Source organism: Condylostylus longicornis, unplaced genomic scaffold (assembly GCF_029603195.1).
Source record: "Condylostylus longicornis isolate FDR11 unplaced genomic scaffold, ASM2960319v2 ptg000017l, whole genome shotgun sequence".
NCBI classification, from domain to species: domain Eukaryota; kingdom Metazoa; phylum Arthropoda; class Insecta; order Diptera; family Dolichopodidae; genus Condylostylus; species Condylostylus longicornis.
This window is the reverse complement of record NW_026577986.1, coordinates 5468745-5495701: the sequence shown is the minus strand read 5'-3', so window position 1 is coordinate 5495701 and position 26957 is coordinate 5468745. Positions and strand designations below refer to the sequence as shown.

General features: G+C 25.3%; 2 protein-coding genes across 2 annotated transcripts in view; both read left to right on the top strand.

Annotated features, from left to right (window-relative positions):
• The first annotated feature begins 3519 nt into the window (after positions 1-3519).
• On the top strand, positions 3520-5913 carry LOC129606133 (uncharacterized). The gene is made up of 5 exons (XM_055516251.1): positions 3520-3531; positions 3767-3859; positions 3912-4721; positions 5439-5541; positions 5604-5913. Exons 3-5 carry the CDS (start codon positions 4308-4310, stop codon positions 5867-5869), a joined length of 783 nt encoding a protein of 260 aa, XP_055372226.1. The 5' UTR covers positions 3520-3531; positions 3767-3859; positions 3912-4307; the 3' UTR covers positions 5870-5913.
• Positions 5914-6007: 94 nt separating this feature from the next.
• The window catches only part of LOC129606032 (uncharacterized), a 37881-nt gene continuing 16931 nt past the window's right edge, over positions 6008-26957 (top strand). The window contains exons 1-2 of the mRNA XM_055516084.1: positions 6008-6126; positions 6382-8299. Of these exons, the coding sequence (XP_055372059.1) occupies positions 6008-6126; positions 6382-8299 (2037 nt within the window). The remainder of the gene's footprint in view (positions 6127-6381; positions 8300-26957) is intronic.

Below are 26957 nucleotides of genomic sequence, written 5' to 3'. Positions count from 1 at the left end.
CTAAGAGTATTGGATCCACCATTGTATCTCTAAGAGTATTGGTCCGATGTCCACCCCTCTGATGTACTCGACCAACTTGTGAAAAACCGCAAATCCGCAGCCGTCAGAGCAAAGTCTCCCATTATTTTCCTTCCCCCGTGAACGAGAGCAACACACTTTCCCAGAGGCTGTACTGAAGTTTCCCCATCCCCCGCACAACATGTGCAAATATCTTCACTTATCATAACCCGCCTACTAAAGTCCGAAATTACCCGACAAAACCTTGGTGAGAATTCTCACCTAATTCTTGTCCAAACCTAAACATCCAACAACAAATGAGTGTAAGTAAACAGAACGAATTCACTATTATTTGATATAATAAAACTTGGTATAAGGTAAGTCTTTACTCATTCAATTTCCAATAATATACCACTAATTCCACAAACATTTACCTCGAAGTAATCTTACAATTTTTCTTGTTATGGCATCCCCTAAAAAATGCTTCAAAAAATTATCAAAATTTTATAAGAATCTTTTGGAATTTTACCACATGTTGTATAGTAAAATTCAGAAGTTTAAAAATAATAGCAACAAAAAATAATAAAAAACACAAAATGACAACGAAACTACTTAACGGTAAATTTATAAAAGGTGTTGGTTTGTCAAAGTATATAATATTACATGAAAATTTACATTGTAAAACAATGTCACTTAGGTATTCAATTTTATTTTATTTTCTATACCAAGATCCTTAAATTTTAAAATTTTCAAACTGAAAATTATACCACTAATATGTTGTAGAAGAACATTATGTAAAATATACACAAAGTATAAGCAATAAAACAAAAATTCTGGTAAAAACTTTCTATTAGAAAAGTCGCGTTATTCAAATGAAAATTTAAACTGAAAGTATTAGGTTAGTCATATTTTTAAAATGACAGCAAATTTTCTAAATTCTACCACAACTTTTAGTTTGGACTTAAATATAAGATGCTAATCATGAAGTTTGCGGAAGCTATTTTGAGATTTACAGATCCCGGGAAAATCTGAAACTAATATATCTACCACATTTTTCTTTAGATTTATAACCAACAAAAGGCACTATTTAGATAAGGGAAGCAGCTTAGATAATCCATAACTTAGGATAACCACCTTTCTGATCTAATGAGAATGGTGATGATTCTAAAATTCTTTAAGTTTTGAAATTTTCTATTTCAAATTTATGACAGTAAGTTGCAAACAACCATATAATATAATATTAGTAGTTTTTCGTAAATTGCACTAACCGGCAAAAATATATTATCGAATACTCGCTATGAAAAAGATTTAATCCCCAAAAACAAAATAAACATAAACAGTAGATATTTTGCAATCAAAGTCCTTGTTATTATTTTTCATCCCGATAGATCGCGTTATATACGTTTAATATAATTTGTATACAGTTTTCTTAGATAACTAATAAAACAGGTAACTATACATATAAAGTGTAAATTATGTAACATATTATGTGATAAATTTGATGATAAAATAATATTATTGTTGCGCTTCAAGGATAAAATTAAGTATAACGTGCCAAAATTGCATAAACACGTATTATATATTTGATCAAACTATAAGCACAGATAATACTTACATATATTATTATTTTTTTTCCAATGCATTTATGAAAATTCGGTAGCTTAAAGTTTAATGTCGATAATATAGTTGCGATTAGAAAATTTTCGGAAATTTTAACAATATAAAATATCTTATAAACAATATTGTGTAAAAAATTTTAATTAACTTCAATTGACACAATCGATTAAGGAATTTCAAATAGATGTAGTGGACTAAGGAGTTGCCTGACCCATACGCTTGGAATCATATTTATTTACTATATTTTTGGCCCACTCCAAAATAGTAAGCGTGTCACGTTAGAGAACCTTATCGTTCGTACAATTTGAGTTCAGTGGAATTTGTCCATGCTCATCATGACAATACGGATTATAGTAGCAGTGAGCCAATGAATTAGATGTTGCGTGCCGCTAATACTAACTGCAGTTATTTTGGTTTTGGTATTCGTAAAGGTATACTCCGAGATTTATATTTCTTACGAATTTAAATTGTTTTTAACTTTGCGTTGGATATCAGGACTATTACAGCTCAACTCTTTTTATTTATTTGCTATTTTTTTTTTTGTTCTTCCGTAAAACGAAATCCAAAAATTTTTTCTGTCTCTAATACTAAGAAATTCTAACTCTTACTAATTCTCCACCATTTACTCTATTGTCTTCATTGAATTATAACGATTTTGCTAGGCTACATGTTGTGCATTTAAATGATAACTGTTCATTTATCAAAGTCAATCAAAGATTTTTTGATCCGTTCTTTCAGTTATTCCTTTCAATTTCGAAAATTTTCAGAAGAACTAACGTGGTATTTGACGTCTGTAATTTAAAATTTTATTGTTCTAAAAATATTTTTATTTAATATTACCATAAAAATCAATTCTAATTAGACATTTTCCGCTACATTTCCATAAAAATAGAATAATTACTCAAAAATATTCTTTAAAACTATGGAGAATTAGTCGAATATTTAACACGGAAAAAAAAATTTACAAGAAGTTCCCAAAAAAAACTACGAGAATATTCTCAGAAAAAACAGCGAGTATTCTGAGATTATAAACATTTTATGCCAAAATTTTTTGTTAAATTTATCAAAAGTAATGTGCGTAATAAAAAAAAAAGTTTTTACTCTTATTCCTGAAAATTTTTGTAACAACTATTAAAATATTTAAGAATGTGTAATACAAGGCATTTTGGCCTTACAATTTTTTTTATTAACGTTTATTCTAAAAGAAATTACCAGGGCTTCCTAAAAAATTTAACATAATATTATGATAGCAATTATTAAAAAACCTGAAAATAAACAGCTGATAAAACTTTTAAATAATCTGCACTATTTCATAAAAAAATATGGTTTGGTTCCTAAAAAACTTCACAACATTTTGTGAATTTTTTTAGGAGAAATTTGTAAAATAAATCACAATTATACTTTAAAAATTTGATAACACTTGCAAAGATTTGTAGAATATTTCTAGAAATGCAGAGAAAAAACAGCAGTTTTTAGTTTTTTTTTTGTTTTCGTTTTTGCTTTTGATTTGAAACGTCATGTGTGTACATGATTCATAATCAATTCAGTTTCGTTAAGTCATTGGAGAGTGTTTGTCGTGCGTAAAATTTGTTATTTTTAGTGTGTAATTTCTGATTGTTTTTTTTATGTATATAAATACAAATAATGGATTCGCGAGAATATTTAAAAAATGTGTTAGATGAGATTAATATGTCTCAGTATTTAGAAAAATTTGTCGGTAATTTTTTAAAAAAGTGCGTGTTTATTGAATAAATCGCAATTTTTTTTTTTTTTCAAATTGAATGTGTTTATAAAGAAGAGGAATTTGATCAAAACAGTTTTGAAAACTTGGAATACCAAACACTAGAGAGCATCATTACAAAAGCGGGTCCCAGACAAAATTTTTGGTTAGCTTACAAAAAGAAATTTTTAAATGCTGTAAGTAAATTTAAATTCTTTTAAGGTTATAAATACCGACACATTAAAACTGGAAATTCCACATGAAGATGATTTGTAAAAAAATGTTAATGTATTTATTAGAAATATTACATTTTATTTCAAATACATATGTGCATACAAAATGTACATACAGAAATATACATACATATATACATACATAAATTTACTACATTAGTATTAGAAAAGTTTTTGACATCTTTAACAAAATTTTCAGACAACTTCTACAGTAACAACATTATCTAACTGCTCATCTTCAACTTTAGCTCTGTCTACTGGAAAAAATGTTGACGAAATCAACATCGATGAGGTTACAAAATTAAATTTCGTTCTTTTTATGTTTAAAAACTTTTAAAATTTAGTTCTTAAATAGCGCTATCGATTCAATAGAAGAAGAAACAACGGGCTATAATATAATAAACGAAGGTGTAATTTCATTACCAAATCCTATATCAAGTAATACTGTAGTTCAATACTCAATTTCGCATTATCTCAACTGTCTGGATGGGCTTCTAATTAAAGGATTATATGAAAAAAACCAATTATTAGATAAACATCATCGTCACAAATTAGCTAATCTCATCATAGAAAGAGAATTTGAAACTTTTGGATGCGCATCAAGCTTTAAAATTAGCACGGAAAGGTTTATATTACTTGCTCAATGTATAACTAATAATTTCCCAAACGAAAAAACCAATATCTATTTTACACCATACCATAACAACCGTCAGACTAAACAAATAAGTGGACCATCTGGAATGCTATACGAAGCCTACTCACAAATTAAAAGAAAATTAAAAAATGTACAGACTCCAGAAATAAAAAAAACTATACCAACAGTTTTCAAAAGTGACATAACTGAAAAAATTGCTTTTCTCAAACAAAATTATGAACCTTGGGAAAGCGTTAAAAAATATTGGAGTGAAACACATTTATACCGAATGCAAGATATTTTATCAAACAAAGATAAAGATTTTACAATTTCAAAATATTTTGAAACATATCCAATTTTAAAATCGCAAAAGGGATACATTCTTTTGTGCAAAGATTTTGAAATTTTACACGAAAACAATCAATGCAGCAACAAACTATTTGCTAAGTGGGATGAAGTTAACAAAAACATTATAAACTATTCTAAGACAAAACATATGAAAGTTTTTGAATCTGTAAAGGTATATGAAAAATCAAATTTATGTGGCTTTTTAATACTTTGCCATTTATTATCATCATGCGTTTATGTTACACAAAAAGGCAATAAACGCCAGAAATTATCAAATTTAGAAGTTTTAGATTCATTTATGCTGCTTATAAAAGTAATCAACATTTTTGTTTATTGAATGCACATACATACATACATATATTAGTTGAAAAAAATACCGATTTATTTATTTGATATTTAATGAACTTACAATTTACAAAAACAAAAGAACAAAATTTAAATGCTATAACAAAAATATAAATAATAAAATGTTACGTGTGTACATACATATGTTTATATAATTATGAGAATGAATATGGATATTGTGGACAATGTCAAAATTCTTTATATATTTTTTTTTAAGTTTTTATTATTAGAAAAAATAACAACAATAATAAGTAAAAATGTTAAAAAGTGTTTGCATTGTATAACCTCAACATTCGCACTTAAATGTAAGCATATAAATATAGATATGTACATACACTTTGACATTTATATTTTTACAATATTATTCTTGTGTGTTTTTGTTTTAATTTCATTTTGCTATTTTTGTTTTTGTAAATTATAAGTTTATTAAAAATCAAATGCGTAAATCGGATTTTTTACATTCTTTTCAACTAAATTAAAATGTTTCACAAAAATATTACACAATAAACTCTTCAAACTCTATTAAATATAAATGTTTTCATAGGATTCTAGGGTTCTTACAGAAAAAATTGATTCCAGAAGAAAACTTTGCGCTGAAAAAAAAGAAACTTTACAACCATTCATCGCTTTCATTGGGGATACATTTGGTAAGAAAAATTTAGTTAAGCGGTTTTAGAATGTTAAATGTACATTTGTTATTGTTTTTTAGCGTCAATACAGAATGCCTATGTTATTATTGATAACATTATCTATAAACTGGACAATCCTATAAGTGCAATAGATGTATGTTTCAAGTGCTTTTCAGCTCTTCATGCAAAATTCCCACAACACTGTTTTCCAGTCTGGCAATTCATTCAACTTTATATATACGAAATACAGACGGAATTTGATAAGAAATTTACAACTTTAAATTCTTTAATAACGGATTTAGATCAATTATGTTCAACAACAGTTAAAACATCTGGAAGTAGTTAGGTAATAAATATTAATATAAGATTCTTTATTAGCCAGATAAGTTTTTTTTTCTTTTGAGTCATTGTGTAAAATTTAAATTTTTGTTTCATATTTAATTTACAAATTTATTTTATGAAAATATTTTGTGCTTAAAGTAATATGGAATGTTTTATATGCATGAAATATCAATTAAATTTTAAGAGCTATATAGGCCACTTAAAGGTTTTTCATAAGAGCACAAAAGCCTATATTTGTCATAGATGTAAAATTCAAAGAAAGTTTCTTTATTTTAACTCATTTAAAAGGCATATTTTTAAACATTTTGAAGAAGCAAGGAATACAAATTTTTCAATAATTCAAGATAGTGCATCCGGGCTTGCATTACAAAATGTGAATTCGCCATGTCAGACTTCTCCCTCAAATGTTGAAATTATTACAAGTGAATCAATTAATATAAATACATTAAAAATAAGATTAGATGAAGAAAATTTAAAGTTTATTAAAAAATTATATAGAAATCCTAAAATTTGTAGGAAATCCATTCAAGAAGTTATTGACATTTTGAATGATTATGCGAATTCTGGCATTTTAGGTGTTGCGGAAGAAATTATAATTAAGTTATATAAAAGTGCTAATATAGAAAATACAGGCCTGTCTATGATATCAGATGTTTTTTCTATGCTTAAAAATAGTTTTGTGTCAATTCTTAGTGAACATAAAAGAAAAAATATTTTACGAGATTGTGGGGATTTAGAAAAATATCAGTCGATTATTATAGGTGAAAGAATTGATATGGTAAATGAGGGTCGTGAGCAATTATTAAAAACTGTTGATGTAAAGGCATCATTTATATCAATAAAAAGCACTCTCATATCTTTATTTCAAAGCCCCGGGGTTTTAGATAAAATTGAAAATTATGTAAATAATTTAAAACGTAATTCGGAATCTATGAGTAATTTAATACAGTCCACATTTTGGAAAAATAAAGTTTCAAATTTTTCTTCTACATCAATAGTTTATCCAATCATATTATATTACGACGACTTTAACACCAACAATACACTAGGTTCTAAGTCCGATTTAGGGAGTTTAGGGGCAGTTTACATTTCCCTCCCTTGCATTCCGCCCGAGTATAACTCAAAATTAGATAATATTTTTTTGGTAATGCTTTTTCATAGTTTAGATAAAAAAAGATTTGGCAATCGTATTTTTCAAAAGTTGATTGATGAGCTTATTGATTTGGAAACAAACGGAATTAAAATTTTTGATCATGTAGTTTATTTTGTACTTGCGGCTTGTATTGGCGACAATAAAGGACTGAACTCATTATTAGGCTACACAGAGTGTTTTATGGCTAACTTTTTTTGTAGATTTTGTAAGATGCATCGTAATGATATAAGAAATGCTATTAAAGAAGACAAAGTTTTGCTACGAAATAAAACAAACTATGAAAACGATTTAAGTTTGAATGATGTTTCAAAAACCGGGATAACCTCAAAGTGCATATTTAATCAAATACCAAGCTACCATGTTACTGAAAATTTTTCTGTAGATTTAATGCATGATCTCCTAGAAGGGGTTTTAAATTTAGAAATTTCCTATTTATTATACGACTTTATTCATAAAGAAAAGTTTTTCGAATTACGTGCGCTCAACAATAGAATAAATTTTTTCGATTTTAGTTTTAATATGCATATTAATAAACCTTCAGAAATCATGGAAGAACATTTAAAAGCGAAAAAATTACGATATTCTTCGTCAGAAATTTTTTGGCTTACAAAATATTTAGGAATTTTGATAGGAGATTTCATACCTGACAATAATAAAAAGTGGGAAGTATTTTTAGTTCTTAAACAAATTTGTGATAAATTATTTCTGTTAGCGATAAACGACAATTTGATTTCTGAACTTGAAGAATTAATAAGCTATCATCATCAGATTTTTATGCAATGCTTTAGTACTCATTTGCGACCTAAGCACCATTATATGACACATTACTGTCATATAATGAAACTAATTGGACCACTAATTCAGTTATGGTCTATGAGGCACGAAGCGAAGCATAAAGTGCTTAAAGACATTGCGAATTCTACCACTAGTCGTAAAAATATATGCCAAACGATAGTTGAAAGGTATTTATTAAGTGACAGTAACATTAAAAATTCAAGATTAGAGGTTAATGCTTATCAGTATGGCCGAAACCTACCTTTAAATACTTTAATTGCTAATAAATTTAATTTAAGTCAAGTAGCTTTCTATTCTTGGGTACAATTTAACAGCGTAAGATTCAAAATAGGATCCATCATAGAAATAGGATATAATAACGAAAATTCATATAAAATATTTGGAAAAATTTGTGACATAATAATCTCCTCTGTAGAAAATTATAAAAAATTTAATGTTAAAAGCTTTTATACAGAATTTTATGACTATCATAGACAGGCTTTTGTAGTAAAATATTCTGAAAATTTTATTTTAGTTGATATAAATAATATATTTCAAACTTTTTCTATCCATAAAATGGAAGATGAAAACTTATATTTTATAGTTTAAATTAGCAGTAAGAAATTTTTATGTAAACAGAACCGTAAAGTATTAAAAATCATTTTAAGTATATAAATAGTTACAAATACAAATAAAATGCAATGTAGTATATATAAGATATAATAAAATGAATTACAAATACAAAACTTTGTAGCGTATTTTTATATTAATAATTTTTTTCAGTGTTTCCAAAACTACAACAAATGAATTGCGAACTAAAGTACACAACAAATACCTATCGTGAATTAAACGACACTGTAAACCTTTTTTTTTTACAATATTTGTAAAAAAAATTCACAAAAAATGTAATATATTTTTATTAGATTTCCACAAAAATTTACAGGTTTTGATCTTTTTAATTTGGGTTTTTTAAGAAAAAACTTAATGGAATTTGTATAAAATTTTATGAAAACGGTTATTTTATTTAACAAAATCAGTTAAAAAAATTTACTGGTTGGGTTAAAATAAATTCAATTGAATGTGAAATTTTTCAAGATTGACAGTTAAAAAAAAATTTCTTTTCATGCGAAATTTTTTTGGAATACTTGTAAAAATAATTGTCGTTATTCATAAATCGAAGTTGATGAAATTTATAAATATATGTAGGATAAAAGTCAAAATTTTAAATAGTTTCTATTAAAAAATTAATGTTACTCGTTTATAATTCAAACTTTGAAAGTAAACAAGTATAATGTAATTTTACTAAGTTTTTTTACAAGCTTTACTGAAAAACCGCACAATCCCAAAATCAATCAAAAAAATCAGGGATTTTGTTAAAAAATTAACGAAATTTCCCAAAAATTTTTTTCCGTGAAGAATCCATTCAAAAATTATGTTACTTAATATTATATACGTAAACACCTGTTATATTTTGCAGCTCACTAAAGTTCACTTTAGTAAAGAAGTACTTTTTAAAAATAAAATCAGAAATCAAATTCAAATTACAGTAATTCTTAAACATTTAATAAAATTTATAAGTTTATTTTGAACTTCATTAAAAACAGATTTTTAAAAAAACAATTTATAAAGTCAACAAATTTTTCCTGTTAATAAAATTTATTTTATTCACATAACCTTCAGTTTTACATTATAGCATACAAAATTATTTTAAATCAGAGGTGACATAAATCAATTATAATATACACTGATTCCTTAATAAGCATAAATTATCCTTTTAAATTAAATATAAATTAAATTGAATTAAGAAACAAATCACGTACAATTTAGCAATCAAAAATTTTCTTACTTTTACTGAATTTAAAATTACATATTATGCAAATGTATTATTGTATCTTTATAATATACATATTATATTTTGTTATACATACATCAAAATCCATGTTATCCTTTAAAAATTATAATATTCTTAGTTAAATTCAATCAAAATAAAGATTTTAAGAATTTTATGATTTTAAAATAATTTTTTTTTTTTTTTTTCACAGTGTGAAATAACATTTTGAACATTATAACAGTAACTTAAGATATTTATTTAAAAGAAAACCCGAATATGTTTTTAAAGGAATCCTTTTTGTCATTGGAAAAAAAACCTAATATATTGAGGATATAAAAGGTTTTGAAAATCAATATATACAATTGTGCATATCTTATAGAATCACTTGAAAATAGAAATATATTTAAAACTTTAAAAAAATTTAATATACTCTGGAATACAACCATGTTATATATCAAGGATCTCATTTACAAAGAGTTATTATGTGTAAATTTACTGAAAATAAAAATATTTTGCAAAAAGAACCCATCATTACGCATATACATAATATGTATATGTGTATAAAGTATGATAGTTGAGTTAAAAAATCGCAGAAATTTGAATAATTTTATGGTAATAAAAGAGCACACATCACGGTATCATTTCAATATGAAATTATCTAAAAATGTTTATTCTTAAAATAAAAACACTAGCTACTAGCATCTATTCAATCATCAACTATAAAATCATACACATATAATACTTTTCGAATATTATCCACGTATAGGAAAAAAAATTCTTTGTATACTGTAATGAAAAATTACTCTTATGACAGTAATAAGAAGGATTTAAGAAAAGTTATTGCACTAAGACATTTTCACATTCACAACAAAATATTTATTATAACTTTATAGTCTTTGTCACCATTTTGTGACTTATTTTAAATTTTTATAGTTTGCATTCATTGTGTTAAATGCATATTCTGAAAGATAATTTTTCTTAATAATATCAGAAAAAAAAAGCGAGAGAATTGTGTAGACTGAAAGTCATCCAAAGTTTACTGAGAAAAAAACACAACAACAAACAACAACAACAAAGAAAGTAAAAATGAATAAGTCGGGTACATTAAAAAACAAATTTTATTACTTAACGCCTTATAGATATGCAACACACGAAAATTAAAAGTAGTAGAAAAATATTACATGTAGCTTTGCTAGCTATGTAGCTATGTAGAAAAAGAAAGGAATGAAATAAAAACAAAAAGAAAATTGCATATCGACTTCATTGAAACTACGACAAGCACAAAAATGTATCAGACGTGATAAAATGAAGATTGACATTTACATATACGTGTACGTAATGTACTATTATAACGGACTATCGTTAACGTAATGTCATTGTATTTAAACAGAGTCGAATTAATTATTAATTCTTTTCAAATAATATAATAGTACGCAACTACTCCGAACAGCCTTAAGGCTACGTAACAAAGCACAGTTGATAATTAATTTAAAATATTTATTCCAAGAGCAAGGGCTTTTAGTATGACTATAATTGAATGCAAAACCTGCAAGAATATATAAAGCAATCACAAAATCTTAAAATTATAATTTTTCTTATTAGCTTAAAGTCCAAAAAAATTAGAAGGATTTTGCGGCTAATATAATTGAAATTTTGATTTTTGCGTCGGTCATCATCCGAAAACCGAATGCTAAATCAATTTTTTCATCTTAAGCAGTGTAATCTATTAACCTTTAATATTACATTTAATTCCCTATTGCCAGCACAAATTTGAATCCAAAATTTACTCACAGTTATTTCATAACAAAAATATCTTCAAAAATAGCCGACTCTGTCAAAAACATAATAATAATTCAAGGCAGACACTGTCACTATCATGTACTTGCACTGCAACAGAATAGCATAAAATATATGAGCGTATATGCATAAATTGTTTATGGTAATACATTGAAGCATATAATTTATCCTTGATATCATATTAAAGGTGATACTGACAGCTTTGAAAAAACAACTGTGTGTATACACTTTTTATTAGTATATCACATTCATATATGAATGGGATATACTTAAATATAGCTACTTGTAGAACACATCAGCAAAGAATATAATATGCAAAATATATTAAAAGGCAAGAATAATAAAAATGATAGAAAATTTTCTTGATTTGCGCCGCGCGTAAATATTAATGTTTGTGCAATGTAAAAATTAAAAATGATTCTATGAAAAAAAAAATATTTTATAATCGTGAAACACACACTGTTATTCGCGTGCAAATTGCATAGCCGTGTTTGTATATTCTAGTGTATTTATGCACATAAAGCTGATGAATACTTTGAAATATTGAATAAAAAAATGGGAATTTTCTAATTTTCTTTTTGCCACTCTGAAATGAAAGATTATATAGCTTTGGTGTAAGAAAATGGGATTTAATATAGAAGATCATAGGAATTTTATATATAAAAAAAAAAACAAAAATCCTTGAAACCATAATGCAATAGAGTTTAATTTTTCTCTCTTTTTATGTTCTGAAATGAATTTGTAACAATAAAAAAGGATAACACAATATTTTAAATAAAGAAGTGAGAAAATAAATAATTTTTTTTTCTCTTCTAAATTTATCGCACATTGTAAAATAACTGAAAGTAGATTAAATTTAGCATGAGTTTAGAATGAAAACGAAAATATTACAGACGGTTAATTTGTGAAAACTTTAACAATTAAAAAATTGGAATGTTACCATAAAAATAGACAGAAATATCAGAATAATTTCTTAATAGTAAATTCATAACAGGATGCTTTTCTTAAAATGAAAGCTTCAGCACGTGCTTAATGCTTATTCAAAATTGTTTTATTAAATTTGATTTAGTACTTTGCCCTATGAGGTTTTGCACTTCAAAATTGAAATTAATGTTTTTTTTTTTTTTTTGAAAAATAGGAAACTCTTAAATTATTCAAATTAATATACAAAAATCGTATGATATCATGATTGCATATTTTTAGAATGAGAAGAAAAATTAATAAAAAAATCAAGTGGAAACTTTGTCGAATTCGACGGTTAATGGCATGAATCAGTTAAGAAAAATAATTTTTTTATTTTTTTATTTATTTAATATGTTAATTTTATCTTCAATAATTAGAGTAATATTATTCAACACAGTAGGTACATTTAAATTTCCTAATTTTATATTAATATAGCTACACGTATATTGTTATATCTCTTAATTCATATTTTGTTTTTTCCAGCCTCAACCCTAGGAGCTGCTTAGAGCTGGTGCATAATGTCGTAGATAACAATGCCTTAAATCCTACTTTGTTGTATTGTTAACTGAATGGGTGACGAAATCACCGTAGCTTTTTTTTTATATTGAATAATTGAGATTGTGTTGATATTTTTTGTTCTATTTTACTCGTATTTAATATTGGATGGTACATAGAAATATGGTAATTAGTTAATATTATTTCTATACAATTGTAATAATATTATTAAAATTCATATAAGAAATACCTAGAGAATCTTAAACCATTAAAAATATTTCAGAGGTGCTTGTTTGAAAATGCTAACCCATTTACTGTTCTTAATTATTATAGTGTTACCAAATTAGATATAATACCATTATTTTGCGGTAGTAGCTATTACTGTCTTATATTCAATTTTTCAAAATTATTTTGTAAAAACCATTTTTACAAACCATCTATTTGTTGACTGATAATGAATAAAATTTAAATGTAGCATTATACAATTTCTGTAATTTTTGCTCTTGCTATCTTGTATTCCTACTATTTTTTTATGGTATAATTTTTTTATGGTTGATCTGACCAAAAGTGCAGACTCAGGTTCATATCCTGGTCATTGGACTATAATAATATTATTATACTTAATGTTATATACAGCTTAATACGCAATATCATAAAAAATAAAATGTTAACAACGCACAAATAATCGCCCACATACCCATTGTTTTCGATATTGCATACCAACAAAAATAAAAAATAATATTTAAGTATAATAAATAGATAACCTTTATTATTTAATATGAAGAAAAAACTACGTCACACTGGTCATCGCCTAGGTAACTCAATGACCTGTATACAGCCGAGATTTGATTCTAAGGTCAAGGAGATGGTTTTAGTACTCCCAAAGTGGAATAGAAGAACAAAAAAAATAACATTGATTATAGCCCACAATTTCATTTAATTTTTTTCTTAAATAAATTTTAATATTATATTTTGAAGGCAAGACATTTATTGCCATTTTATTTCAAAAGAATTTGGAACTAATTGAAAAGTTCATTTTATATTCAAACTCAAAATTCATTACAAAATTATGGAGAAAATGCTTTGTGTAACAAAATTTTTATAAAACATTCCAACTTGAACTTTAATTTTTAAGTTTCCTACTTAAAATATTTTCAATAATTTCTAAACTTGTTACCATAATAAAATGTGGTTCTTCTAAAGGTTAACAAGCATGTAAAATTCCATTTGCCTCCCATGTTATACAAAATATTCTTATTTGATTACTGATTATAAAAATATTTGTAAAATGTTCTCTTATATCTATTTGGGGCTAATTTGAATTTAAATACAAAAATATCTATAATATTATTATTTTTTTTTTCACATTTCAACAACATTTAAAATTAAATTATTATTTATTTATAAAATAGAGAAAACATTCTATGAATTCGTAAAATATTTTTCTTCTAATTTGAATTTTCTTTTCTTTTTCTTATTTTGATTTCTTAAATTTCAAAGTGGAAAAATAGGCATTCTAATATAAAATTGAAAGCCAAAAGGAAAATGAAACAAAAGACAATTTTGTAGAAAAAACGAAAAAAAAAAGAAAAACCTATCAACCTTCATCATATTTGCGCTCTATTAAGAATTTGAATTTATAAGCTTGCCAAAGTAAAACATTTTAGAATAATCCTTAGTACAAGAATAGCAGAATCTTTCAAATATCCTCAATATTTTTATAACATAATACAATTGAATAAAATAAGAAATAAAAATAGGGTGTGTAAATAATTTTTAAGTATCAATAAGAATAAGGTCTCCAAAATGAGGCTTTCTTCTTAAATTTTAGTTGGAAATTTAATTTAGGAACATCAGTTCAAATGTAACATTTTGTAAGTAATACAATTGAATTCGAAAATAATTCAAAATTAATAGGCTTATAAAATTATCAAATATTTTTGTGAGAGTTTAGGATTTTATGCAGAAAATTTTATTAAAATTGTCATTCTAGTTCAATTGCATTGAATTAAAAGGACAATTTTGATTGCTCACTGGTTCACCTTCATTCCAAAATGAAAGTAATCTTGTTAATTTTACACAGTTATTTTTAGCCATTTAGAATTCATAACATTTAGAAATCTTAACATATTTTAACCTGCCATTTAGACATCTTCAGATTTAAATACTTTTCAAATGTTTTAGTAATTTTTTGGAAATCACCTTCTTTTCAGTTTTTTTAAAGTAAAATTTTGATATACTCGTATAAATAACATTATATACCAAAGTAAATAATGTAAGTGAAATATAATGAAAATACATAATGTGAAAATGAATAAGTAATTGGCGGGGGGCGATGAGGGACAGAATAATTCTCTATTCTCTAAAGAAGAAAATTTACAAAGAAATTATTTTCACGTGGATTTTCAAAAAAAAAAAAAAATTATTTTATCTTTAGTTATCACAAGATTAATTTTTGTGTTTTACTTTTGGTTTTCATTTAATATTTAAAATGAATTTCATTTGAAACCTAATAGATTTTATTTTTTATTTTAAATCCCAAAGGGACATCTGATCTTTAAAATATCAAATATTAAAGTCACAAAAAAGATCCTAATGGTGAATATAATTGAAGTTGAAAATTATATAATATTAATAATTTTTTTTAAGAATAAGAATTTAATGGAAGAAAGAAAATATTATCGATTAGCGGCTAATCATTTTTGGCTTAGTTTTCTCGTATGAATAAATTTATGGACATCTAAAATTAGCACAGAATGTTTTAGCAATATATATATGTAGGAAAACGTTTATAATGACAGTGATTTAAAGGTCTATGTTTTTTTTTTTAATATTTTGCATACTTTTAGGGGTACACATATATTAAAATAGAGGCTATTGCCTCTGATTTTATGCAAGGACAATATTCGGTTTACTATAACGCTTTTTAGAAAATGTTTTTAATATCCTTCTGATATTGTTAAATTTTTATGATATTGTTAAATTTTTTTTTTTTAAATATTTTTCTAATTTTATAGTAATTACGATATAGTTAAAAACAATTACAGTAAAACTAATTGATTACAATGAAATTAACTAATTTACATGGTGACTAGTAAAACTTGTAAAACTAAGTGTTAAAAGAATTTTTTCTTCAGTTAATCAAGAAGTTTTTCCAATATTTGTTTGGAATCAACAGCTGAATTTTAAGGGCCTACTGTTATTTCTGCAGGATTTAATAGAAATAATTTCAATTGATAATTTTAGTAGGTTCAATTTATTAATAACAATAATGTAAAACTATACGCTCACAAACTAAAATAATAGTTCTGTACTCAAACTTATGTTAATAAGTCTGTTTGTTTTAAATGAGTCCTGTGACTAAATGTAACAGCCGTCTTAATCAATTGTTATATATTTGTTAATTTGGCTATTGATTCGAAATTGTTAATGGTTTTATGTTATGTAATCCTTCTGAAAATATAATCCTGAATTTGTCATAACTCACAAAATATGAATACTCGTATTATGTTCTATGGCAATTTTCATATTAATTTCGTAAGGTCAAAGAATTTAAAATTTTAAGTAATATTAAAAATTTTTAGAATATAAATAACATAGTTACATAACATAAAAAAAAATTTGAATTTTTAACATACGTCACCTTATCACTAGTTGCCAACTCCATAGTTGTCCTGTCCTATTTTATTGTTCCTTTTCCAATTTAAAATTTTTGTAATGGTTGTTACCCACATTTTCTTAATTCGTTTTTATATTGAAACCTTATTGCGTATGTAGGCTATCTCTATGCGAAATCCAATAAAATATATTGGTAAGAACTCGCAATAAAGTAAGCCAAAAATAGAATTATTATCAATGCGATTTATTTATTTATAACATAAAATATTTTTCAAATCAAATAAACATCAAAAATTGATTTTTTGATTTTATCCTTCGGTTTTTCCTATATTCTTATCTAAGTCTTTTGTGTTTAATGTGTTAGGAAGAGGATATTAAAAATTTATTATAAGTATTTTCAATATTTTTTATATAGATCAGAAAGCGATTTATGGTGGAATTATTTAAAAACATTATGAATTTTTAGTACTGAAATAATTTATAAATAAATTATTGATATAAAACAACAAAAAGTCGACCTATTTTTAAATAATCAGCTTAAATCTCAGAATATAGTTTTGATATTTTAAAGCTGGGTACATAATAAATTTTCCAGTAACTTTTGCTTTCATTTAACTTTTTTATAGTTTATTTATTCTTCTCTTAAAAATAATTCAGTAACCTGTAAGCGCCCTATTCTAATAAAAATTACTTAAATTGGCTCCGCTTAATTTATGGACATTATAAATATTATAAATGTCTGATATGATCAGATATATCTGTGGCAGCCAATAGTAAATTATCAAATTTTTAAGCGATTTTTAATACAAAATATTTAGAAACTTGTTCTTGTATTATAATTAAGTAGCTAGTTCTACAAAATTTTCAAATTATATTGAAGAATATTTCAAAAGGACGAAGCGTAATAATTGTGTACATCACATAAACTAAACTATGAATGCATTTTTCAACATTATTTAATAAAAAACTTTTAAATTATTATTCTCTTGCGATTATTTAAAATTATAAATATAGTAAAGAGCCGAATTATGTTACGTATCGATCAAATATACAACTAAAGGACTAAATTTTAAAGAAAGAGTACAATAATACTGAACATTGTATTCTTTAAATTATGAATGTATTCCGGAACCATTTAGTTCAATTCTGCCTTCAGTTAATCGGCATTCGGTTAAGTATTCATAACGGGAGAAGTTTATTCATAAAATTGAAAATTTGATTATGTATAGGCTTGTATTTTTTTTTGTTATTGGAAACATGAGTTGTTAATTAGCTAAAAAAGGAGGTTAATCCGAAATTGCAATCGCCTATATTACTAACTTCTGAATACGTTTTTTTGATTTTTGTACAAATGAACTTGAAACAGCGTTTAGAATTATCAGATTTTCTAAAATTTTAATTTCGATAACTATATTGAACACGTCATCTCTACTAAAATTACTGTAAGTTATTTAAATAATATCCAAATTTTCCAATATCAGTCTTGTTGTTTAAATTATTTTGAAGATCTTTTCATCCTCTGTCATTTCTGAAATGACTTGAATTCGTATTCGCATAATATTCTTCATTGTACAAATAAAAATTTAATTTAGTTAAGTTGAAGTTTTTATATTTTATTCTGTCAGAATTTAGTTTTTGTGTTTATTATTCATGCTTTTATCGAAACTTTAAAAAGTCATGCACGCTTAGCTTTAAAAGTCATGCAGGCTTATAACTTATAATAATATGTTTGGTTATCTGAATTTTATGAACTCATATTTGGGTAACACAAAAATAAAAATTAATTTTTCTGTAAAGCTCAGTAATGGTACTCTTTTTAAAAAATTTACAACATTTTTTCCAAAAAACTTTTCAAAAATGATTCAGAAAGTTTTTCACTCACTCTGTTCTTTAAAAAATAAAAATAATCAATAATAAAATTATTGAATAAATATTATACGAAAATAATATTTAAATTTAACAAAATTTAAAAAATAAAAAAATATTTTATTTATATTAAAAAAAAAATCACCAAAACTTTAAATAAATCGTGAAATTTTATAATGTGCTTTTTTTTTATCAAAAAAAAAAATTTTTGTAACAAGTCGATATTTTTAATTTTTGAATTGGGTAAATCATTGCAAACGCGATTTAATCAACTTTGTTTTGGGTCTAGTTGGCGTTGCAAGATCTGAAAAATTACCAAGTTTTCAAAGAATTTTTTTCAGAGTTTTCTTACATTTTTCCTTTCTCTTTCTTTCATTCATTATTGCAGTTTTCAAATAATTGTTAAATTTTGAAAGGAAGAATTTTGTGTTGATCTTTCAGAAAAGTCATAGGTTCAATATTAATTTTATTTCAATATTAAATTTAAAGCATGAATTGGTTGATTGTTTCTCTTTATATGCGCAAAAATGTAAAATCGGTCCGCAAAAGGGCTGAGTTACCGAGGTGTCTCATATCAATCCATGTCATAGGCAAAAAAAACTCACATATAAAATTTCATTAATATCGATTCAGCCGAATTTGAAATAAGCAACTGTGCACACAGCCCAACAAACAGAAAGACAAACAGACAGGTCGCCATCTCTCTAAAAATTGTTTATTTACACTTCGTTACTATGTACAAGTGCGTTCCCACCAAAAACTCGACATCTGGATTTTGGTGCCATCACATAACCTCCCTTATTGTGTACACTGCAGTAGATAAAAACATTGTTCAAGTTACAACTGAAATAAATACAGGCTTAACATATTATCATGTTAAAAAGAAAATCTCAATATTCAGATTTGATTTTCATGAAATAGAGTCCTAAACTTTTAGCTGAATTTACTGAAAACTATAAATTTTTAAATGCTCCGTTATTGTTTTCAAAGTTCAATATGCAAAATAAACTTTGCTATAAATAAAAAATTTTCAATCAATAGTTCAACTTCAACTCTTTAGTTTTTTTATTTAAATATCATTTTGGAATAAATAAATTTACATATTATAAACCCAGGTATGTAAATTGTTCATAACTAAGTTCTTACATATTCTAAATTGACCCGTTTTTTTTTACTCTTATTTTTGTTTTTCTATTGAGAACTTCAAAAGTTTTCATCTAATTTTATACTTTTTTATATTTTTAGTTTTTTTAATGTGAGTTTTAGGAAATTTTCCCAATATGTAAGTATGTACCAAACCTAATAATGCATTTTTGAAAGTTTTAATATCGATTTGATAATAAAAAATAAAAAAGAAAAACAAAAAAAAAATATTTATTTTATCTATAAAATCCTGAATATTCTCCGGTCGAAAGTAACAAAAAAATAAGGCTTTTTATACTCAATAAATAAGACCAAACTTATGCTTTTGAAAATTTTTGAAAATTTATGGACTAAAATTTGTTTTATTAAATTTTTTTATGAATGAAAATTTAATTTAAAAGTAAATTCTTCATGGTTACTTTAAAGATATTTTTATTATGCAAAATCTCATTAGTCTTATATGAGATCAGTTTGAATAAATGAAATGAAAATTTATAAATATTTTTAAGGTTTTTTACATACAAAGATAATTTTTAATGTATACATAATGTATATAATTTTGTAATTTCAAACGTGTGTGTTAAATTAAATCTTAGGGAAAATCAACGGTTTCTGAATCAGGATATTATCTTATTAGAAGCGATTCTCACCAAAGTTTGAAAATAATGACGTTTTAAAATCAATAATTAAAAATAATTTTTTAAGAACTTACAAAATATTATTGAAGCTACCAAAATAAATTTTTAAAAAGTCATTCAAACCATTCACTTTACTACATTTATGAGAACTCAATGCTTAAAGCAGTGTCCGTAATACCTACCGGGAAAAAGTGAAAGCCTGCAGTACAAAAGTGCTTCTAGGAACCTATTATCATGAATTTTTTTTTTGTGCAAGAAATTTTAGGCACATTTCAAGAATGAAACGTTGTTTTCTCTCATATATTTCATTTTAAAAACTAGAGACGAAAAGCAGCTTTTTACCATCCCTTATGTATTTAAAAACAATTTTGTTTATGTGGTTTGTGTCTACGGTGAGTAGTGAATAAATAAAAAGAAATAAATAAATTCTTAATTATGAAAATGTTGACAGTGATTGAAAGGTCTTCTAACGCATTATAATCAAAGGTTTCGGTAAGCACACAAAAAAAAACTAAGAAATCATGATTTGATGCATTTTTTAAATTTGCCTCAAAAGTCTCTATAAAAGCGGAAATCTAACATTAATAATTCAACTAAGACCGCCGATCTTAAGTCATCGATCCGTGAGGGAACAAAAGTGTTAATATTATGTTTTGAAATCGATTCTGCAAGAGTGTATGTCTCGAGCAATACCTGTGAACAGAGCCTCTAAAAAGGCGAAGATATATTTTAACTTTAAACCATCTCAAATAAGAACACAACTCTCAAATCAAAATTTTATAAATATAAAAGAAACTATTAGCTGAATGAAAGATCTTAACTTGCTTCAGTTGTCCATTGTAGTTAAAATTTCCCACACTCTTTTCTTTTAATTACAATCAGGTTGTGTTCTTTAACTTTAAGAAGCAAATAAGATTTACCTTGTTATCATCAATCACTTGCAAATCCCAAATTCGTCGTGTTCTAAAATCATCCAATAAAATGTATTTTTGCAAAACTCCACGTGATATAAAATATAATAGCGGATACTAAAGCTTAAACCTCCTATGGCTCTAGCATTTTTAAATTTATTTTATTTTTTAACAAGATAATTTCCTATAAATGACTTCTTTATCATTTTAATACCGCTGTTACGAAAAATTTAAAATAAGGTTTCACTCTGTTCGTCAAACTTTTTGCGAAATTTCTATATCCTCTAAGATAAAAAGGAAAAATTTTGTGTACAAATACATCTGAATTTTTGCCTTTCCACCCCTCTACCTTTTAATATTTTTCACATTTTATTGCATTGAAACCATCAAAAATTTTAATTTTCACAAACTCAAAAAAAATCTAATGTTACATGTCCTGAACTCAACAAAATATATTTATCTTAATTCCCGAAATTAAATATCGAATTTCTCCCCCTAAAAGTATGCCATTTTTTTAAAAACGAAAGGGTTACTTCACAAACAATTGTACATTTTATTTACGTATAAGCAAAGCGATTTATAAAATCCTTTCAATTATCGCGTAGTGCAAATAATTCTTCTATTGTATGAAATTTTATTTTATTGTCAAGAAAAATAGATTTTCGCTAATAAAAAATAAAAAGTTAACATTATTTATAATTTACTAGGTCATAAGAGGCCTCGTTTTCTTATTGTTGTTATTCAACAACAACAATAATAGACAAAAAAATATTGTCATAAATTAATTTTTTTGACAAATAAAACTGTGAATGAATGTAGCTATATTGTATAATTACACATACACATATCAAATATGTATGAATAAAAGAATAATACTGCCGAATATTTCACATACATGCCTATAATACATATAATATAGTAAATAACTTTTCTCTACAAATCGACATTAAAGTAAACTCCAAGAAATCACTATATTTAAAATAAAAAAGTTTTACTGAAAAACAAACATAGAAAATGTCATTGTGCTAAAATAAAAAAATTTTATTTTTTATTTTTTCATATTTCGTACTTATTTATGTGTATTTGAGAGCAAATAGAACAGTTACTCTCTAAACTTTAACGTTAAAAATTATTATAAAAAAATTTCACTAAATGGGTGTTCCGTATTCCGAACTATGATTAACTCAATTTGTTATATATATTATCCTTGGATTTTCATTCTGTAACTATAGTTGAAAAGTTTTCATTTTCAGTCATTGTAAACTGAGTTTACTACAATTATGAGAGTGTAAAAAAGAGGAATGGGCAAAGGGATTATTAAATTTTTAGCACGTTTGTTTAAATTATTTGCCTTCTCCACACCAATAATTTATTACAATAACATGGACAGAATAAAGTGATTTCCGTAAAATTGCATTCGAACTTAAATAATTTTTGCTACTTAAGAGCCTCAATAGTTCTTCAAAAACACTATTGAGGATTTTAACTGACTAACAAAACTACGCTTAATGTTAATAGCGAAAAAATGGAAGTATATTACGAAGAGAGTTACGATACATTGTCGTCCTATTATGCAATATTACAAAAAATATATATGAGCTTAAAATAGTAGCTTAAAAGAATTTTCCAATATTTCTTATTACGCTAACACGTTCAGTATATTCAAAGTTAACTATAAAATGTTTAATGGTGCACTAAAATTTCGTCCCCCGAACAATATTGTTTTTTTTTCTAATTTTGAAATTTAATTTCGAAAAATCTCGTTACTAAAATATTGTAGTGTTGTTTCATTGAAAATAGAATAAGTTTCTTAATTATCGGACTCTTAAACATTTTGTCTACGATTCAATTGATAGCAACCGACTAACTACCATAATATCGACTGTAAATTGATTTGTAAATTCTATTGTCTACGACCTATTCGCCAGCTAATTTAATTTTGTAAAAATTGTTCTTATATAAGAACTCTTTATATTATGCAACACATAGACTGCGAATCAAAGTGAGCTTAAAAAAAGAATCTTTAATCTTACACACCCTATTTGGCGTTTTTGTCTTATGTATTTGACGTCTACAATGTGTGTATATGTGTGCATTCAAGAAGAAAAAGAAAGTATACATATGTAAATTGTTTCCTACGGTTGAGCTCCTTCTGTTTTCGGTTTCATTTTTTTTTTTCGTTAAATATTTAAAATGAAATTGAAAAGAGAAAGAAAGTAATAACGGATAAGTTTTCTTTATATTCTCCGTCTTTTGTTTTTCTGTTTTTTTTTATCTTTTATTTTAATTTTCTCTATTTGACATAAAAATATTTTCTTGGCATTCATAAAGCATAAATTTACAATAAAAATATTTAATATGGTATGATCATAAAAGAAAAAAATTTTCCAGTATTTTTGTTTTTGTTTTTTTTTTTGTCAAAAATAATATGATGAGAATACCGTATGCTTATTTTTGCGAAATATAATATATGCACATATATAAATGTGGCTTGTACATATATAGGTATTCATGTACATGAAAGTAATTTCATTTTAAAGGATATTTGAATATGCGAGAATCAAGAATTTTAGTTTTTGTTTTGTTTTTTTGTCTGTAATTTTTGTCGACATTAAAGTTATACTTTCAATTCGATATACAGTGGTATATTAAGAGTCTCAAATTATTATTATAAAGTAATATTAGTAAAATAAATGTTTAAGCAATAAAAATCTGCAACCAAAAAAAATTTCATGCCAAGAAGATTTGCCATGAATAACATATTTTACACGAGGCTAATCAAAACAACTGAGGGTAACAAGACTGAATGAGATATTGAGATTGGCATCAGGAATGTAGACAGATTTATCAAAGATTCGGCTGTCTTACATAGGCCATCTATAATCGTACGCTCAATGGCGGTCTGGTACCTACGTAGTAGTACTAGTAAAAATATTTAAAAAACAGAGTATTGTTATCCTATTCTCATCAAACCAAAGCTACTAATGTTTTAATCTTTACACAAAAACAGAAATATTTAAAAATATTTTCTAGGAAAAATTTTAGAACGAGTATACGACCATTACAATGTAGGTAGATTGCTTTGTATGTGCTCTCCAGCCCTTCTCACTTCTCTTAAGGTTGGTAATTATAATATGAAATTTGGTGTGCGGTGCGGACATAATAAATCATGCTGTGAATATACAAAATTTCCTCCTTGCTGAAGGAATATATTCTCTTTAAAATAAATTTACGAAAGCACGAATTTCAAGCGTACCTCGTCTTCATTGGTTCAAGATAGAATATTTTTTTCAATATTGTAAAATAATTTGTCTCCGTAGGTAGTTTTCGTACTTACCGTCATAACATTATTAAAATAAATTTATTTCCTACTATAGAAGAGGCCAACATGCTGAAACTGGCTCTCTAACGTTTCATTTAAAATTTTTAATTAACTCGATACCGAGTATTCAATATAGACTTATTTACGATATCATATCCTAACGTATGTATGCCTCTTCCTAATAAAATTAAAATTTACGCATACTTGTTTTATGACCTTCTTCTTACTCTAATAAATACGCTGTATAAAAATATTGTCTATATGGTATGTGGCTTGTAGATAAGCACATACAATATTTTTTAAATTCATGAGTTTTTTTTTGTATTGTTGTAATTTTTGTTTATATAATTGAACTGTGACATCCCCGAAGTAAAGTTAAAAAATATATTTCAATAATATTAAATAAAGGTACTATAGCATTCGTAAAAATTAAATAAAGAATACCTTCCAAATTTTCCTCTCATAAGACCCATATTTATAATACTATGTTGTAAATTAATAATTATGTAATAATTTACTAGATATTGTATATAAAATATAGATTGTAGAGAAACATGAAAAACTTTAACTGCACTAATGAATATAGAAAATTTTTGTTTAAATTTTCAATCGGAAATTATTTTTAGTTTATATTTTAGCAACCAATGAAGACAATATCTAATGAATTTTAAGCATACGAGTACAAAAAATATTTTATTGCAAATTTTTGTTTTGAAATAATTAGAAATTTATACTAGTTTCTTAAATTTAACTAAAAAATTTTACAGCTATTATTTGTAATTATAATAAAATAGAATGTAAGTTGCATAATAATTTGAAATTCATAATAAACCGTGTATGACAATATGAGGGCTTTTCAGGGCACTTTGCTTTTGAAAATTCGGAAAATTTTTTTAAAATCAAAAGTACTTTTGTGAAAAATAAATATAAAAAAACTATTTCGAAACTGAAAACTAACATCACTGATTTTAGAAGATCGATTGCAGCAAAAACAAAATTTTTTTTTATTTGTAGCTTGCGCTACTCTGCTTCTGAGATCCTCATAGAATGACGTAATATTGCTTCAGGTACACGGATTTATAAAGTTAATTAAAACAAAAAATGTTCAGAAAAATCTTAGTAATTAAATATTTCAAATTAAAACATTAACAATATGACTAAAAAATTTCATAAGCTCTGCTCAAAGGAGTTCACAAATTGTCATAGCATAAGAAATCCTTAAACTACAAAAGATGAATTTCATAAAACCCGAAAAGTTATTATTATAAAAGTTCTATAGAAACTTTATTTAATTTTCATTAAAAATTTAAAATTTAAAAAATATATACAAAATTTTTTTATATTCCAATAAAAATTTAACTCGTCAAATTTTCCAGAGTGATGCGTACACAACCAACTTACATAATAATATAAGTACTTACATAGCCACATACATGCACACAAATATAATCCGAACCTATATATAAATAGAAAAACACAGACAATTGAAATATCTACAGTTGCAATTGAATGCAACATTTTCAATAAAATTTAAAAAAAAAAGGAAAAGAAAATAATTCAAAAAAAAAATTAAAAAATTTAATTGAAAAACTTTAAAATTGTTTCAGAAAAAAAAAACTTTTACATTCAAAAACGGAAAATTTTTTTCCATTTTCAAGAAAGTATTTCAAAACTACATACAGGAAAAAAGAGAGAAAAAAAAAACAACACTAACAGCTTATATAAAAAACCCAAAGTATCGATTCGGCCTATTTTTCTAAAAAAATTTCCGTTTGTGTTTTTTTCCCCAACATTAAAACAAAAATGTTTTCCCTGTTAAAAAGAAAAGGATATTGTGTTGCATTTTTAAACTAAATAAATAAAATGAAATTACAAAAAAAAATTAATGTATAGATTAAATTAGATCCTTGAATATTCTAAGGAATGTGCTTGCTATGAAAGGAACCGTAACCAGTATGGCTAATCAGGTTTCCCAATTAAATTGGCTGGCTACATGGGGTTCTTCCCCAACAATTCTATATTAATGATTTATTTAACAATTAGTCACGACAGTGGAAACAAAATTTGAAACAATCGGGGTGTAGTAGTTTTGGCTCTCTGATTGCTGACATCAAAATAATTTTCATTTTAAATTTCAAGTTATAGTTCTTCCTCAATATAACGAGACATTAGTTAAGGTAAAAACTACTCCGGTATATTGAAAAAAAAACTCTGGTAATCTGTTACATACGCAAGCATAATATCTTCCTTCGCATAGAGAGTTTTCAATTGGAAAATTGAAAATTTGTGAATCCGGAGCCCTAGTTCTTTTCAAATAAAAGTTTACCTTCGAAACTTTAATTCAAATTTATTATTACTCAAAATAACGCCATTTTATTGTGTTTAAAAATATTCTTGAACAATTTTGTTCTACGCATTAATGTGAAAACGTCTGTCAAATAAATTATAAAAGTTTCTTTTCATTTTAAGTGCAAAAAAACCACTTACCTACATAATATTGTAAAATTTTACAAACTCTTATTGTATTTAAATGGAAAATGCGTTTAATTCCTTCTACTGCGCGAAAAATATTTTTTTGCTA